Raw genomic sequence first — 18,673 nt, forward strand, 5'->3', positions numbered from 1 at the left:
ACACCCATTGAGAAAGTCAAAGTTGGAGGCAGAATTGAGATGAATGGGGAAAAGGCAAACAAAAACAAAAAAAAACTTAACGCAGCTCCATCTTTCATTTCAAATAAGCTTTATTGAAAGTGGCCTCAGTACAGAATTGTGGACCCTCAATTGATTGAGGGTGTGTGCAGTTTTGACCTTTATGGTATAAGGTCCTCATAGCCATGTAGACTCTGTATTCTCTTTGTTTTGTGTCATGTTGCATGAGGTTTTGACAATAAGTGAATTTTCTGGTATACTAATAATTAAGAAACTCAAAAAAGACAACGGCATAGAGCATATATTAATTAAAAAGAAAACATGTACAATATCAGTTTCATAGTACATTACAGCATATGCAATAAATAAAATGTTGTAAATTCCCTTTTATTACAGTTCTTATCAATAAAAGCAGCTTCAACTCCTGTATTTTAATAAATCAGTGGATTCTTTTGCATTGTATTTGTTTTTTTTACATACGTTACACACATTAAACAAAAAAAAATCCAGTAAGCCCCATTCTTTAGGAATGTTAGTGTTATCTTGTATTCATTTCATGAGCCACTGAATGAAGTATGATTTTAGATGGGCTGTACAAGGTTAATTACTAAATACGTTTGCTACTGTCAATAATCTGAGCGCATATACTGACTATGAGGACAATTTCAGTATTTTAGTTATACAAATTGTTTGTAGTTTGAGCAGTTTGAAATTCCTATTAATAAACTGAAAATGATAAACTGAAGCTCATACATTCACATAATGTCGTACCTTCTATCAAGTGTACAAATACTAAAAACATTGTACAAAAAATAATAATTGCAAAAGCAAATCAAAACATGGAGTAATACTTTTTCCAAGTTGGTCAGATTTTTTGCAAGTCTATTAAGTATTTACACTTAAACCTTTTTATGCACGTAGATTAAAAAAAAAAAAAGTTTGATAAGGCAACTGTGTGCAATGATTTGTCTTATATTTTAAGTATAGAATGGAGTGGATAATGATTTTGGTGATCGGTCATATAACCAAAAAAGCACAAAATCAAGTAATAAAATTATAAATAACAAATGAGAAGAACTACACACGTAAACTCTTCAAGAGCAGTAGTAAAAGTAGTTAAAGCACAGTAGGCAGTTTTTTCTTAACGCCCACTGCCTTTAAACATCTTCTGTAACACAGAATAAAAGTGCCACAAAGAATGTGAATAAAAAAGACATCTTGTGGTTGTGAGTCAATAAAGTTCATCGCCACAGTTGCACATAAGCAAACAGTAAAAAAAACATACAATCAGTGGATAAATTACTTCCCTCCATGTGTGCAATGTTGGAACTGCGCAAAGCTAAGAAACACCTGCTCCAGTGAAATCTGACTCACACAATAATCTTCAATGTGATATTTCTCTTTGGCTGATTCTAAAGTGCCAAATACCTGTGGGGGAGTGAAAAAAACATTATAAAGGACACAGAAAACACAGCTGTATTGATCTACCCACTAGTGGAGGTAATGATGCAATGAATTCATTGATCAAATGCAAGTTTTGGTCTTGTCCACTAGAGGGAGACACACTAAAGCACATAAACTTTGTAGGTTACAAAACATACAAAGTAGTACAATTTGTAAAAGAGTATATACCTGGGCCCAAGTAAGTGTTTTGTCAGTCAGATGATAATGTACCATTCCTTGATGCTCATCCTTTAGTTCACTCCCTTTTTTGGTATATAAAAAAAAGGAAAGTTATTTGTACATTTTTTGATCATTCCGTCTCTTGTAACAATACAATACAATCTGATGTCATACCTGGAAATGTACTTTCAATGAAGTTTTTGAATAGCAGGAGGTCGGTGTCTTCCAAATCCACTTCTACATGGACTTTGGCCAACAAGGTGTAACCGCTGCCAAACTTGCTTTTTAGGTGTTGGGGACTGCCAAGGCACTTGAACTGACCATTGACCATGACAGCCAACCTCGTACAGAGAGCCTCACACTCCTCCATACTGGCAAGAAATACAAGAGTAATTATTTTAAGGTACTAACTGTAACTGAGTAAACATGCATTTGAAGTATGTACCTGTGTGAAGTTATAATTACTGCTTTCCCAGACTCTCGTGTGCGTGTGACAGCGTCCCATAGCAACCGTCTGGCAACAGGGTCCATTCCCGTTGAAGGCTCATCCAGAAAAATAACAGGAGGCCCGCCAATCAGAGCAATGCCTGCACTTAATTTCCTCTTGTTCCCCCCACTATGTAAGAATAATTACAATTAAATGATAACAGAAAAAACACATTAACTGTACAATTTATTCATGCTTTATTGTACAGACCTGTAACTACGGACAAGTTTATCAGCATGAGGCTCCAGGAGCAGGGACCTCAGCACATTCTCCACACAGCCAGAGACATACTTCTCTGGTATTCCTCTCAGCCTGGCATACATACACAGGGTTTCTCTTCCTGTCATGTGGTCCAGCACAGCATCAAACTGGGGACAATATCCAATTCGTTGCTGGACCTGCAAATCAAAGATTAATGTTTACAAAAGAAGTATTTGTAATTTAAATATTTTAGGTCAGCTCTTACCTTTTTAATGTCTCTCAGGATGCTGTATCCATCAATGTAGGCATCCCCAGAGGTAACTGTCTCGTCACCTGTCAGCATTTTAAAGGTTGTGGTTTTGCCAGCACCATTGAAGCCCAAAAGACCAAAACACTCCCCTTTACCCACAGCCAACGATAGCCTGTCCACTGCAAGGAGATTACCCCCGCTAGAATAAACCTGAAAAAAATAGAATAAGGTGTAATTTATTCTTTATTTCCATATACATACAATGTATACTATGTACTGTATGTTTTTACCTTGCTGAGCTCCTGTAAAATTAGAGGACTACCCATCATTGACTCAATAACTGGTTGGCATTCAAACACCCTCTTCCTCTCATCAACCACATCACTGTCTTCTGGAAGTAGTGCAGCATTCACCACTAAAGGAAACTGAGAAGAAGGACACGCAATTTAAACATGAATGGTTACAATATGGGTGACTTTTTGATACACACCCAAATAACACAACACTTTTATTGCATTGTTTTGCTAATTGTAAAATCTACCTGACGTCGTCGCATGCAGAATTTGGTGATAAGGCGATGGAAAGTTTTAACAATTTGCAACTCAATGACAAACAGGAGAAGAACAAAGACAAGGCCCTGCACGGACAAAGCCACAAGGAATCGTCCAATACCAGGCGAAGACATTGAAAAGTAGTTTGTTTGATAAGTGATGTCTATAAAACAAACAAATTAACAAATTAGACACATTTCAAACAAGCTTTTTAAAATATTGTTATAGTAAAAAAAAAAAACTTACTCAATTGTGTGCACAAATCACTGCAACGCTCATTAGAGGTACAAAATGACATGAATTCATAGTTTTGATAGAACTGGTTGAACGACATGCCCAGACAGAAGTTGGGAAAAATCAGGAACACCTTGCTGAGTATTTTGGACAAGTACTGTAACTGCAATTCTGAAGAAGGGCAAAGGAATTAGTAATAATAATGTATGTAGCCAAGAATAATTACAGGTTCAACATCACACTCACGAGGAATGTTCAAGATGATGACAGCTAGAAAAGTGGCCGTCCCTGTGATCACATTGAAGATGGTGAGTCTGGTGTAAGCAGAAGCAGGGGTCGAGAAAAAGAAACTGAGCAGGTACATCAAAGGCACTATAGCCCAGCCATAAAGCAGTAATATCAACAACACATCTACAAGGTGGTAGTGCACTGTAAATGCCTTGACTCCAAAACACTTGAATATGACCTAAGGAAAAAAGGAGTGAAAAGTTAAGTTGGAATGATAAATGCCATGTTTCAAAGCCAATTATGCCATTTTCTGATCTATGAGTTTTGTTTCATTCACAAGTGTTTAACACACAAACCCTGCATATTTAAACACTCCACCTTGTCAGGTCAAATACAGGAAGTGCTCCACTGTGTTTTTAAACTCCATACACCTTCACTAGAATCATTTGGATAATTTCAGTCCTTGAAAACTACTACTACATGACATCATATGGTGAAACAGAGCGTTTTGAGTTTTGACCAATAATAATAAAGGATTACTGATACGTGTGAATGAAACAAAACACAGCTACAGCTATATTTTTGATGTGGTAACAACATTCTAAAATGACTTAAAAACATAATTTTGTGTAATATAGGACTAGGACCTTTAAATATATAAATGATACTATGATACTGACCAGAATGAGAAGACATGGCAGAAGGAAGTTGATCAGGTCCCACAATAAAGCTGAAAACCAGAAGTTGGAAAGATACACACCGCTGACTTTCTGGACATGTTTGGACTTAATGGCTGACTCTGTTACTAGCAGAAGAGCGAAGGTGCTCGACAGAGAGGCCATACCATACATCAAGTTTATTGCAATGGCGAAGCTTTGACCTCTGTAAAACAAGCAAAGTATAATTTAGTGTTCAAACTAGATTCTGACACTAAGGGTTTGGTTTGATATTTTATACAGATTTCAATACCACAATGATAATAAGCCTCTTTTATTTTTTTTGACAATAGAATGTAATTTTCAACACAAAATTATCATTACCATATGATTTTATACTAGGGCTGATAAAGTTAGTATAAGACTGTACTGTATATTTTTTATTCAAATAAGTATCTAGTTTCGATACTAGTTTTGTTATTGATTAGTAACTGATTTTCAATACTTTTGACAACCCAAGTATAACTGATGTCATCGATATTATAATGGTAGCTTGAATAATACAGAAAATACATACTCTCTAAGCTCGCTCTTTGCCATTTCTGACATGTTACGTGGCATTGGGTTGTTGGTAGTTTGGATGGAGGCATTGGGGCCAGCTACAAGCTTGAACAGTGCATTGTCCAGCATCATCAGGGCAGTGGCGGGAGTGTGGTAGCCCTGATTGTTGAAGTATGCAGTTGCTTCAGTATAATGGCTGGTCTTGCCTCGAAATGCTGCACCAACCACACATTTCTCATTGAAAACCCCTCCCTCTGCCTTAGCGTTGGCAAGCACATAATCAATGAAGTCTGGAAATGGAAAGTGGCACACGTCAAAGTCTAACTAAGAGAAAAAGCAGTTCATTATTGATTTTGGAAACATACCAGTGGTGTTCATAAATGCTGCCAGCTGTTCAGGGAGCTGGGAGATATAAGTTTTTGCTAATGCCACAGCCAAAGGGCCAGATCGTGGGGGCACAGCTACAGGGACTTTAGTCGGCCCATAGTGGCTCAAAACCAGGTTGAGTGAAGGTGAATCCTGGCCACCAGGTAAAGTTCGAGCCACAACCAAGGCAATGACAGTAAAGATTAAAGGCACTAGGAACTGAGCCACCATGACTTTCCAGTTCCTAAAGCTGTATAAAGCCCTTTTCAGGAACATGGCATAGAACTGCTGCAGGTGTAGCTTTATCTAGTGGAAAAATAAGTATGAAAATATTATGTACACGTTTTATTTATTACAGAAATGTTTTCATCTTCTCTAACTCACCCCAGTGTTGAGTTTGATATTTGAGCAGTCCTCTGAGATTAGAGTCCCACTATCTGTAAAATCAGTCACATCGGTCATACCACTGATACTACTTGCATCGTCTGCGGTCCAGTCGTGGGAGCGCCTTTCATGCTGATATTGCAGTGCAGGGAGCTGGATGGCTTGGATGTCCAAACTAGAGTCCACCAATTTTCCCACTCTGAACAAGCAAAATTATCATTCATTATACTGGATTTTTTGAGGAATTAAAAGCTCTTATTCATGTGCATCACTTTAATGAAACCAAAACACCGATTTAAAAAATTTAACATTTGAAAATATTACAGATTTCTTGTGAGCCCACACAGTCCCAGTGGAGTTTATGTGTTACTTACAGACAAACAACATTTCTCACACACCCACCATGTCTTTCTCCTACCTCAGAAACACCTCCTCCATAGTGGTCACTGATGCTCCATAGCTGGCAATCCCCAGCTCTTCTCTGTTCATCTCCAGCTCAGCAAAGAGCAGCTCAAACCTTTAGCGGATATGTATGGTGTAAAGGCAAAATATATCAGTGAGATGCAAAATAAAGTAAAATTTCAGATTATGTAATAAAATTGTAAAAGCATATTAATTCAAATGTGACCTATGTGCTAAATTCCATTTTGATTTATTCCAAAATATGAAAAGGGATAAAAACACCAGTCCTATTATTTGAACCCAGTCACAAAAATGTTATTTAGTCCAGCTGGGATCATTCCTCTCTTGTTGCTAGGGCTTGGGCTGAGAGCCTGTCTCTCTGTGTGTGTTAGTGGGTCTGACTAAAGCTGGACAAAGCCCTCAGTGACTCACCTGCTGGTGCTTTCTTTGGGCAGGATGTAGGAGAGCTCTGCCCCTGCGCTGCTCTCGAGAGTGGCATTTGGAACATACAGATGCACCAGGCGGGAGATCTCTGACACATTACAAAGGGCATCTTTTACTATGACCATGTGGTAGCCAGCACCTGGAGAAAAGCACAAAACAGTCAGTCACAGGCCATTACAAGTCACAATGAGCAACATTTCATTCATGTACCAACAGTGTAAATATACTCTCTCTCACCATATTTATTTTTTAAGAATAGTGGAGATCCACAGCACTGCAACTCTCCCCCGGCCATGATAGCAATCCGATCTCCCAGCAAATCGGCCTCGTCCATGAAGTGTGTGGTAAGTAAGATGGTACGTCCACGTTTCTCTCCCTGGAGCAGGTCCCACGTGGAGCGTCTGGCGGAAGGGTCCATACCTGATGTGGGCTCATCCAGCATAACCACCTGAGGGTTGGTACTATTAATACTGAAAGAAACATGGACTAAAATGGACATTTCATTCAAGTGATCTAACCTTAGAGTCTCCAATTAGAGCAATGCCAATTGAGAGTTTTCTTTTCATTCCCCCAGAAAGAGTCTTGGCTCGAGCACGTTCTTTGTTCTCAAGTTTTAAGATACGGATAATTCGGTCCACTTCTTCTGGAATTTTTTCTTTGCAGTAGTCTTTTAGCTAGCAAAAAGCACATAATAGTTAGTTGATTTTCAGGATTTACCAATAAAGGACAGGTGCAATGATTACTTGTGCATAGAAGAGCAAGTGTTCTTTGACAGTCAGGTCATCAAAGAGGACATCATGTTGTGGGCACAGGCCCAGGCTCTGTCGAATCAGGGCCATGTCTTGGCAGATGTCATAACCACTGATATAAGCCCGGCCACTTGTGGGTGGGAACAGTCCTGGAGCATGAACACTTTGCATTAGTGTGGGTTGTACATCATTAAGGCTGCGTGCTGGTTAAATGCTTTCACTAAGGCTAATTATTCAACCTGTTAACATGGACAGTGTTGTGGTCTTTCCAGCACCATTGTGTCCAAGCAGCACCGTGATCTGACCTTCAAACATGTTTAGTGTAAGATCCCGTACAGCCTTACGAGTCTTATTGCCCACTTTAAATTCCTGTCAGACAAACATATTTTGATTTCAGTTAAACCACTGACATTAAAAACAATTAAAAAAAAAAAGTTTTAATTGTAACAGTTCATGCCTTACCTTAGCGAGACGTTTTATTTTAATCCCAGCGACAAGTCCACCGGGCTCCTGCTCAACAAACTCTCCTTTCAGTGCTTTTTCAGAATCCTCCTCTTCCTCCTTCTCATTTAACATAGGTTTGCCTTTCCAGTATGAAGGCTTTGGAGACAATGGCAGGCCATGAGTAAGAACTTTTTTTTTTTTTTTTAATAGGTTTTCTAAACATTGTATTTGTTCTAAAATAACACAGAAATCACAGCAGTACTTGACACTGACAATAAGGTTTTTCCAGTTATTGTATTCTGCCTAATGCCTCCCCCTGTAGCTGATATTTAGTGAACTCTGGATTAAATCCCCATGCCTCTCTTTCACTTTTAACAATTTACTGTTCCCAAAAAGTTGAATAGTTGTCCAAAAGTGAACAGAATCTAGGCTACCTTATTTATCTATTCAAAAAGTAAATAAAATGGTTCAATTTATTTTCATTACTATAAAATCTACATAGCATGTATTCTTAATTTCATTCAATGTTGTTAAAATGTAGGTAAAATCTACAATTCTTAACTTTTCCTGGCATGATATGAGAACATTTCATGTTGATAAATAGTATGAGGGTTTTTTGTTCTCCTGACTGTCTCTTGACTGAATTCTTTTTAGCTTGTTTTCAAGATGTGTATTGTCTCTCTGCTTACTGCCAGACTTACCAAGAGAAAAAAATATGGCGGCAGAGGTAAGCCATACTCTCCTGGAAACACAGCCTCCACATAACAAGCCATCAGCCCATACAGCACCGCGTCAAACAGAAGCATAGCCAACACCTGCCCCATTGAGAAGTCATCATCCACGGTCACGGCGTCGAATAAGTTAGACCACTGGATCCCCGTGCCTAAGAAGGTAAAAAAAATTGAGTTAATTAGAGTTGATGCTAAATTTTGTATTTTGGAACTGTAAACTAATTTAATTTAATCTGGTGTAGTCTCACCTTTGCCTTCGAACATCCCAATGAGCTGAGCACCCATAGCCATAGCTACGTTGGAGATAAGGCAGGAGGAAACCTTTTGGGCATGGCTCAGTAAGTCATAACGTGGCCATATGAATAAATAAGGCATGTACGTCAAGAAATAGAGGAAGCCCCCTGCTGCTGCTGCTGAGTTGGCTAGTGAAAAAGACGATAAGTAAAGAAAATTAGTATTTAGTGTTTTTTTATTTCTAGTCTCTAGTTCTTAGAATATATGATGTACGTTTCACAGCTGAACTAGAAATTCCGAGTGTCCAACCTCATGGCATTACTTTTCAAGTACCATTTTAATATGTCTTATTTATCTGCAAAATATTACGATGCACTGCCAACATCAACACTGGAAATTTTAAGTGAATGATAAGGCTAGGGAATTTCAGTGAGGGTGTGGTGTGGACTGTGAGTAGGTTAGACACATGAGGACGGCACTACATACCTCTAGAGAAGAAGGCACTGATCAAAAAACCAAAATTAATAGTAGCCGCGGTGAATGTCAGCAGGAAAACAAATACCAGGCTGGGATCACTGTAGGTCAGCACTGCTCCATTTGAGGTCACCTGTATAGACAAAAATGTGGTTAATGGTTTAATATAAATATAGCACTCTTTAACTGCATATCTGAAAATGACAGTGCATATTAGACGCATTACATACTATGGTCTTTGGAAATGGCATTGTTTACTACTTTGTGTTTTATTTTTATTTTAACTATATATGGGAGTTTATTTAATCATCGTAGTTTAAATAGGGTTTAGGGCTGGACAAATGCTATACTGAATCCTGCTGTATTTGAATCCTAAACCCGTGTTTGAAATGAATAGGTTGCTTTAAGTACCTGTATACAAAGCAATATGGTGACCAAAAGGACAGAAATTGAGTAGAAAAGGAAAAACATGAGGAACCAGGCGCTCCAGTGAAGCCAGTTGCTAAGACCCATCATCCTCATGTACTCCTAAAAGGGCACAGGCAGAAAGCAATGAGCAGAGTTTGATGACTGCTTAAATTGTAAGAACATAACAAAAACATACTTTGAGCTTTCGTTCCTTCTCCTGCACAACAAATCGTACAAGGTTGACTGCTGAGTAGGTGAAACTGAGGACCAGTAGTAAGGGCAGCTGGTTCTGAATGACGAGAATATAGACGTCATATATAAAGGGAGGATAGGGAAACCTTGACATGATGACTCTGGTCTTCTGTAGCAGGCTGTTAGAAGCTGCTCCACTATGAGAACGCATGATGGCTCGATCCACAGCATGCTGTACGGCCAGATAGCCTTCTCTGTAATAGCCTAAAATACAATACAAATTCATTTTAAAATGCATTTTATTTATAAAGCACTTTTCTGAAGACTTAAAGATGCTGCCAAAATGATAAAAACACAGCAAACAAGCAGACAAGGCAAAACAGTCAATGCAGCCTTTTCAGCCGAAACAATAGAACATTTGGGGTATATACAGTATATTAGAGAGCACTTTTATGTGCATCTAGTGGTGAAAAATCTCAGCAGGAATTAACAACTTCTGAAGATTGTCATCACAAGAAGTGATGTGCAGAAGCATAACACTCTGAATTTAAGAAAGTACATTTTCACATCCACAGCTGAGAGAGTGAGAGCATCAAAAGTCGTTGTCAAATCTGACCACTAGGGTTGATGAAAAGGATGTTTTAGACATCCAGATCAACAAGCATGGAATCTGAGATTTGTTCCACCAAGAGACCCACTAAGTTATATCAGTTTCTCAGGTGCTGTTGTCTCAAACATCTTCAAACTGACGATCAGCCACATCTGAACTCACATGATCAAAACAGACTGACAACACAATGATTTTAATTAAGATTATACACACTGCAAAACTTTCCGGTGAATACAGTATCAAAACACTTTGCATAGTTTAATGGAACTCACTGGAGGAAGCGGGCACTTGTTGTATTATTTGTATTAATGGTTCAGGTGGGGAGTTATATTACCAAAAAAGTATGTTTAATTGTTCAGTAAAAAATTGTTATATTAAAAAGGTCAGTGACTGATAAACAGGTGGTAAGCTCACCAGGAGTACCCCCCATCTTAGAATATTGCTCGCGGGGGCCAGGTAGCTGGAACAGAGGGAAGAGGCTCCGCGTATGCCAGTCCAGGTCACTGTTGGGGTTGAACTCCATTCGTTCTGGTAGAGGTGCAAAGCGAGGTGTGTAGCTGAATCGCAGGCTATAGTTCACCTAATATTGAAGAGAGAAAACAAATAAACAATAAACTTGTTCATTATTAACACTTGTTCATTATTATTTTCTACAGTTTTTGTTTATACTTTACTGAATTCATATTGCATATTTCAATACACAACAATGCAAAGTAAAAATATAATAAATAAAATAAGACTACAATTTTATGAAAATTTATAATAGAGGAATAAATACAAACTAATTTAGAACACAACTTATACTGTATATAAATGCAACACTTGGATAAATATACAGCTCTGCTTGAGCAAAGACCATACTGTAGTTGATGGTGAATTATAATCTTCTGTTAAAGCATGAATGTGGCTAAACTTGTGTCGCAAGAACTGAGCAGAATTACATTCCTTTGTTCACTGTTGCTAAATCCAAACATGTACCTTAATGGGGAGGGGCTCGTCATTGAGGAGAGGGTGATGAAAAACAACTGCAGCCAGTATCAGGTGAGACTGTGGATCATTTCTGACAAACTCATCAAATTGATCTTCTGTATCAAAGCCACGCACTGAAAAAAGGACAAAAATGTACAGTTTGTTCATTTGAAGTGACTGAAATTTTGCATATAGAAGCACATGGAGAGCGTAGACCTCTGGATTAGCACTGGTCCAATATCAAATTAGTTTAACAGACCAGGATGTGACTTCATTTAATTAATGTGTTTTATGGAAAAGCTATCTTCGCTCTTTCTCTCAAAAAAGATCCTCTTACACTGGGACCCATCTGTCCACGCAGTTAACAACACTCCTGACACCTGCCCAAGCTTTAAGTGCTAGACTATATTATGACAAAAGGCAATGCAAAAAAACAGTGATGGCTGATAATCAATCCTACACAATGAAACAATAGACAGAATAAAGCCAAAGACAAGGGACCATGCTATGTCAGTGATAAACGACTCATTTTCATTTACAAAAAAATCTAATCTAATCTGTTATCAAAAAGCATTTAGACATTGCACAACCTGAACAAGGAGTATGTGAGTCCAAACTCTGGATCACTCACTACTGTAACATGATCAGAAAAGGAGGACAGCTGTCTGACCTAGCCTACTTTTAACAACATTTAATATTTTGGTTTAGGAATGTAACCACCAAACAAAACCTCCCCTTACAATATCCCAAGGATGTGATTATGGCTATGTCAACAGAAATTATTTATGATTACCATGCTTGGATGTCACAATGTTATATTGCCTGCAGGAAAAGCAAATACAATGCCTTTAAATATGTCAAAACAAGAGAGCTATCTGCCTTGATGATCCCAGCAAAAGAAAACATCAGCTGCATTTAAATGGACAGTGAAAATACAAGGGGAGTTGGTATCTAGCCTGAAGGAAAAGAAAAGTAAAAAGCATCAGTACTGCATCAGGTAAACAAAGGAGGAGGGTGTGGAAGCTTCGGTTTCCTAGCATGTATTCCCAGAGAAACCAGTATTCCCAGGTCAGTGCTGGGTAACATGACATCAGCAAACCACAAATAAGCAAATGGTAGCAGATTACTTCTGCTTCAGCTGTGAGTTGAAACATCTGTATGCGTATCTTTTACCCAATTATGTATGTTACGGGTAATTGGGCTACAAATAAATAAGCAAACTATGAAAATGGCCAATAGAAATTCTCTTACTCCTCCAAGATTATGCGTGAAAAAATTATGCACCCTTATAAACAGTAAAATGTACTTCTCACGCCACAAAATAAAAATACTTTCAAGCAACCAAAAATAAAGAAAATATTTAAAACACCCAAAAGACACATCAACAGCGGCAGTTTTAGCAGGTCTTTTGCTGTGTTAATGCATAAGACCACCATACTTGACCATGACTAGTTATTATCGTTATGCCATCTGAAAAAGACATAAAATAAAATCCATAAAATAAACGATAATATATTTCATCTCTGCTTTACCTGATGGGAGTTTCAGATTGGCACGCACATCCTCTGCCACCTGCCGCACCACACTGGAGTTGTGGGGGATGTATGCCAACTGCATTAAATGGAGCCAGGCATGGGGCAAAGTGTCCACTTGAAAAGATTCGTAAACAGTGGCATTTGGGAAGGTCGAGTTTGGCACCTTCTGACGTAGGCCGATAAGTATCCCCGAGAAGAGCAGTGGCAGGAGCATCTCGATTACAGTGACCAAAATTTTGCGTTTCTGAAAACAAATAAATAATGAGTACACTGTGTTGATTTATATATAGGCCAGACAAGCAGTGTATTTGAATAAGGTAGAAGAAAAAAGAGGAGGTACTTGTACATCTTTTTTAGTTATCGAAAATGCAATATCTAGATACTAACCTGAACAGTTTTAGAATGAGCTCTACATCTGTACCAGTATCAGACCGTGCAGAAATATTCAAAACCATTATTGAGCATCAAATTTATGATTCTGACAACACTACAGTATAATAATTAAATACAGCAGCTTCTTGGACTTTAGGTACGCTAGAGTGATTGGAATAGAAATCAACAAAGACAGTCCAGGATATATAAGGTAAATTTTATGAGTGAACGGAGACTGTGCTTTTATCACACAATCCATGAAATCTATGAGCCACGTTGACGGTTCACCTAGAGATTATTAACAGCAAGACGTCAATTTTTGAAAGGAAGTATAAACACTTTTATTCACAGATAAAAGACAATTGTAGCTTGTTTAAAAAAAAAATAACAAAAGATATTTGCTTTAGTTTTCCTGATCTTTCATATCAGTTTGACCAAACAAGTAAGAGCAAAAGGGACTGATGCAATAAAGTCACTCTCCATGATATGGTAACTGGAATAGCTTCAATTCCCAGTCTTCAAATGTTGTGAAATAACTACTAAGCCAGAGTCAACTAAAGTGTGTCTGTGCTAGATATCTTCAAGACAATAACAGCAAATAAAATAATATACCCATGCATGGATTCTGTTAGGCCTATTTGCTGACATGTTCAAATTATACGCTCTATACATATACATATACATATATAGTACACATACATTCTCATTCAGAGATAAAATAATTGATCTATCCATTAATTTTTAAGTTTTAATAATGTTATAAAGCTCAACTAGCCCAAAAGACATTTGAATTAGAATCCAAGTCCATGTTAATGCTTAAAGTCCTCACAGTATTGATTAGAGTTCATTTTAATTGTATGGTTGAATATTTTGTCTACTTTTGCTTGCACAACACTACCTTGTGATACATATTAGATGTCTAAATAGAACGCAACAAACCATACTTTACCAAGGGTTATAATAACAATAAGAATATGTGAGACATGTTGATGACACTGTTACTAAAAACACACCATATCCAAGTGGCTGGCTAACATCATCAGGGTGCAGACCAAAGCTTCCTCACGAAGAGACAATTAAAGCCTATAATATTTATATCACCTCAATCATATACATATTAAATACTGCCAAGATAGACTAAACATACTGACAACACATAAGCTGTAAACAGCCGGGAAACATACCTGCTGAAGATAGTTTTTCCACACCAGTAGCCTGAGTTGTCTGATGATCGCCATTTTTACTCATACAAAGGGGATCAGAAAGTAGGCTGGTGAGATTGGCTGAAAACAAAAATTTGCAAGAAATTTTAACAATAAACAAGTGCATAAATTCAAGTTGGCTTTAGTTAACAGGTTTCTATTCACTATAAAATAAAATAAAAAGAGAAGTTGATGTTGTAATGTTGAAATGTTGCAGCTGTAAGCATGATGTGGATTTTTTATTTTTATTTTAAAAGAAAAAAGACTAGCGTGTGTTTTAAAGTGCAGACAAGTGACTGGTTTGGACAAAATAAGCAAAATGGTCACATAAAAATAATAACAACAACAGAAGCTGGGGCAGATGAAAAAATATTTCTGAAAATGTATTAATGTATTTGTTTATTTAAAAGGGACAGAACCATGGATCTATTAAAATAACAGACAGAACAATAATGGACAGAACAGAGGCCAATGTTACATTTACAATAGGTACCAAGGCTATGTCTATATTACTCCTACTCAAGGGCTAATCTGCAGATCTGGTCCCTCATATAAAATAGACAAAACCTTACAACATGAAGCACAATACAACAAATTTACAATCAGACACATTAAAAATGGCTTTAGTGTTCACAGGTTTTGTTTAGTTTCAATCACTGTTTCACTTTGCACACTGGGTCAGATCTATATGAGTTTTCATTTCGGATGTGGTGTTCCAGATCTGTGGGCCTTTCACACTAAACATGCTCTGACCATTTTAACATATTTAATGGCTTTATGGTTGTCTAACAAATAGAGTGACAAAATACTGTAACATTTCCTTGTAAACAGAGTTAGCTTTTCTATTGGTCCAAACCATGCAAGGTAAATTCTGATTGGACAATGTATCTGCTATTCGTGTGAAGTCGCATAGATCCTGAGGGTGACTGGATAAATTTACAAAAAGGGCCTATATAATGTATTGAGTCACCAGTTGTAGCACTAAAAATAAATAAAATACATTAGTTATATTATATTCTGCTGTGAACAGACTCACCTTTGTTTGAGCGCAGATTCAAAACATGGATTGTTCAAGCTGTGATCACCTCTTCTTCCTGTTGGGGTAAAAAACAATTCCTCCTTTTGTCTGGATGTGGCAACTAAAGCATCTTGGTGGCGATATCCTTACTGGTTTTATTGAGGCTTTGTCAGTATTGGGCAAGTTTAGCCTGATCCCAGTGGTGTCCTTTCGCCCTTCTTTTCATTAGCTGCATATTAGCGCCGCGGTGACATTGCAGTAGCAGAAAAATGAGTCCGATCAGGCAAAAGCGACGAGGATCAACAAAACGCGTCACGTGACCAATAAGGAAGTGGTCACCTGACTTCACCCTTAAGATAAAAGTTCATATTTTCAGATTAGTAGGTCAGGAGGACAGCACTCCCAATATTAGTTTCATATACACGTTATACTTCAGATGGGTGACAATAGGAATAAATAAAACAAAAATGTATCTACATTTTCTGATAATATTTGTAAGAAAGCATTTATTTACATTTGTATTTATTTACAATGCACAAGAGTCTGCACAATCAAAAAATTAAAACTACCTTCCCTCATAAAAGCATTTAAGTACAATGGTGAAATTGTATACATCCTTACCTATAATACCATGGCTACAGGTGACTAGTCTTGAAAAACTTTTTCTTTGCCAGAAGAATTTTTAATTTTTGGTTTGGATCAACTTAGTTATAAAACTTAGTGTTTGCTCTTTCACTTCCCTTTTAAAATATTTTAATTTTTATTGATTGTGCAATCAGAGAAGTGTTAAATACAAGTTTCACAGGAGTCATTTGTCAGCACTGGCTCGAGTGTGCATGTAGAAATGTATTGGAACTGATGTTGTCATTTTTTATGGCCCCTTCATAACATAGCATATAAATAAGGACGTTACAGTACCTTTAGTAAAAACAAAATGTATGAACAGCAAAGTAAGTAACATTGTACAAGTTGTACAAACATCAGTGCATTAGAAACTGTGCTGAGCAACGTGTTTACAAAATTGGTCCTGAGGAATTTAATTTCCAGTGGTTTCAGAGGTAACCAGTTCACTGGTTATACTGTTAAGGCTTTTGAGGTATACTTTTCCAGTAAACATAACATACTCTATATGTTAATATTCATGTATTGTCTTGAGAGTCTTTTGGGCAATGATTATCTAGTGTATAGAGTGCTTAAACACAACTGACCATGCCATTTGCAAGTGTATCCACTCACAACCACTTTTCCTATAAACTCAGAAATCCAACACCATTTTCTTCTTCGTCTGTTCTGTCTACCTCACCTCCACTGTGAGCTGCTTTATTTTTTCTTTTAACTTGCTTGCTCGAAGTGCCTCTAGGTCGATGCATGGGCACTAGAAGACGGAAGCCGTGCTGAGCATTGGCAGAGGATGAGCCCAAATTAGAGGTGACATTTTTTAATGTGCAGGGGATGAGAGATGAGGAGGAGCATGATGAAGAGGGGCTCACACTTGAATATCCTGAACTCTGTAGATTAGCACATGATGAAATGCATGGTGAGCCTGTGGTCTCCACAAGTTCCTGGTCAGTCTCACAGATGCTGTCCTCATCACTGGACATAGCACGGCAGTGCAGCTGTCTGCTATCCGCATCAGTCACTGGGTGCAGTTTGAGAGAAATCATGGAGGCTGTTGGACAAAATTTATATTAACTAAGTACAATTACATAATTAATTCAATAAAACTATATAATGAACACTATGGTTTAGATGCATTTTAAGGACATGGTAGTGCTATAACAGGATGGTATAACACCGAGCCACTCACATTCAGCATCTTTTTCTCCTTCACTCTCCTCCTGATCCCCCTCGTATCCAGAACAGGAAGTGTCCAAGCTCCAGTCCAAGATATCTCCCAGCAGTGTTTCTTCCGGGTTGGATAGCTCTGCTGTGGGCGTAGACATGAAACTGCCTCTATTTGTGTGCACACCATCATCACGTCTTCTGAAAATGAGCAGGGAAAGGCAGGGATGAGTCAGACAACAATCTGACAGATGGCACTGACACTCTACAAGATGTTTTATTGTACAGGCAAAAACTACTAAGAGCAAATAAGGGAGCCATTTCATGGTCTAAAATAATTCATGTTTTTCAACAATACAACTGATTGAACAAAGTCATGTTTTTTTTTTTTTAGCCCTGTTCTAATCGGTTGCCCCTGTGTACCTTTTGCTGGTGCTGGATGGTGAGGCCAGGAAAGTGCAAGCCTCTGCACTGGCTGTGGGACTGAGTGGTTCCACCTGTGGCTTCTCTTCTGGGATCTCCAACATCTGACACAGCTCTTTAAAATCCATCACCTGGCAAAAGTATGGGTGCATATTATGCAAAATGTACTTTTAGCAGCTTTTAAATGTTATTCGAAACATTAACTCAGTCAGTTACGTCTTGAGCGATTCATGCATTTTAATGATCTTTACAAAGCAATGGCACCTCAAATGCAGGACAGTAAATTCGCAGTTTTTTCTACCACCATACGTACAATGCCCAGAGCCTTGTATCGCTCTTTTTTCTTTAACTGTATATGATTCTTTCTTTTTCTCTAAAAATATATGCAAAAAATACCTTTTCTTTACTGATACATCGGTAGGCCTCATCTTCAAAACGCTGTTTCACACCAGTAAGAGATACATGCCTGTAATCTTTGGGAACATCCTGACTGAAACTGTTAAAAAGAAAATTAAGGACCAATTACCATAAATGGCTCACAAATTAGTCACTTTTTGTCCAGTGTATTGTCCAGTGCATTGATATAAAAAAAAAATGCATACCAAAGAAAATGTGATAAACTGATACATTTATATCTGACGACATTTCACACACAAAAACAATTAATCACAGCAGTAACTACGTAGACATGTTTTCCTAGTAGCATGCCCTTACCATTTCACATGAAGCAGCAAACAAAGTGGAACAAGATCATCTTTGGAAAAGCCTGTGTAGTCAACTAAGTGGCAGGGCCAGATAGGTGCTGTGGACAGACAGCAGTTGTAGGTTAAAGTACAGTTAATGGTAGTTAAAATATGATCTGTGTTAAAATTCTTTGTACAAAAGATGGTTACCATAGTTATGTAGTGCTCGTGTCAGCAGCAGCACAGCACAGGCCAGTTTGGCAGGTGGAGGTGTGGCGAGTGCAGAGTAGAGCAGAGACAGTTCACAGATGTAACTGAACAAATGAGTGGTCCTCCTCTCCAAAGGTAGCAGAGACAGCAGAACCTCTCCATAATCCAGAAGGGTGGGGCTCTGAGTGCAGCATAATTGACTTGTTAGTTTATATTTAGATATAAAACTTCA

At 37.9% G+C, this 18,673-nt stretch overlaps 2 protein-coding genes across 2 annotated transcripts in view; both read right to left on the reverse strand.

Annotated features, from left to right (window-relative positions):
- Positions 1-384: 384 nt before the first annotated feature.
- Positions 385-15,647, reverse strand: abca3b (ATP-binding cassette, sub-family A (ABC1), member 3b). Its single transcript, XM_055152573.1, has 32 exons — positions 15,494-15,647; positions 15,362-15,419; positions 14,308-14,406; positions 12,749-12,995; positions 11,226-11,350; positions 10,662-10,827; positions 9,642-9,901; positions 9,449-9,565; positions 9,050-9,170; positions 8,578-8,751; positions 8,300-8,481; positions 7,617-7,754; positions 7,394-7,523; positions 7,149-7,303; positions 6,924-7,079; positions 6,643-6,853; positions 6,394-6,544; positions 5,978-6,076; positions 5,560-5,758; positions 5,175-5,481; positions 4,826-5,099; positions 4,273-4,474; positions 3,611-3,830; positions 3,377-3,535; positions 3,121-3,293; positions 2,870-3,004; positions 2,595-2,789; positions 2,339-2,526; positions 2,087-2,257; positions 1,816-2,012; positions 1,651-1,724; positions 385-1,446 (listed from the first exon to the last, which is right to left on the reverse strand). Exons 3-32 carry the CDS (start codon positions 14,359-14,361, stop codon positions 1,318-1,320), a joined length of 5,109 nt encoding a protein of 1,702 aa, XP_055008548.1. The 5' UTR covers positions 14,362-14,406; positions 15,362-15,419; positions 15,494-15,647; the 3' UTR covers positions 385-1,317.
- A 185-nt stretch (positions 15,648-15,832) lies between these two features.
- LOC129408714 (cyclin-F-like) overlaps positions 15,833-18,673 on the reverse strand; it is a 5,346-nt gene continuing 2,505 nt past the window's right edge. Inside the window, exons 2-7 of the mRNA XM_055153073.1 lie at positions 18,442-18,622; positions 18,263-18,350; positions 17,945-18,044; positions 17,549-17,679; positions 17,151-17,326; positions 15,833-17,012 (exon numbers count right to left, since the gene is read on the reverse strand). Coding sequence (XP_055009048.1) covers positions 16,591-17,012; positions 17,151-17,326; positions 17,549-17,679; positions 17,945-18,044; positions 18,263-18,350; positions 18,442-18,622 — 1,098 coding nt within the window. The 3' untranslated portion in view covers positions 15,833-16,590. The remainder of the gene's footprint in view (positions 17,013-17,150; positions 17,327-17,548; positions 17,680-17,944; positions 18,045-18,262; positions 18,351-18,441; positions 18,623-18,673) is intronic.

This window comes from Boleophthalmus pectinirostris, unplaced genomic scaffold (genome assembly GCF_026225935.1).
Source record: "Boleophthalmus pectinirostris isolate CB_2022bp ecotype Guang Dong unplaced genomic scaffold, ASM2622593v1 HiC_scaffold_17, whole genome shotgun sequence".
Taxonomy (NCBI): domain Eukaryota; kingdom Metazoa; phylum Chordata; class Actinopteri; order Gobiiformes; family Gobiidae; genus Boleophthalmus; species Boleophthalmus pectinirostris.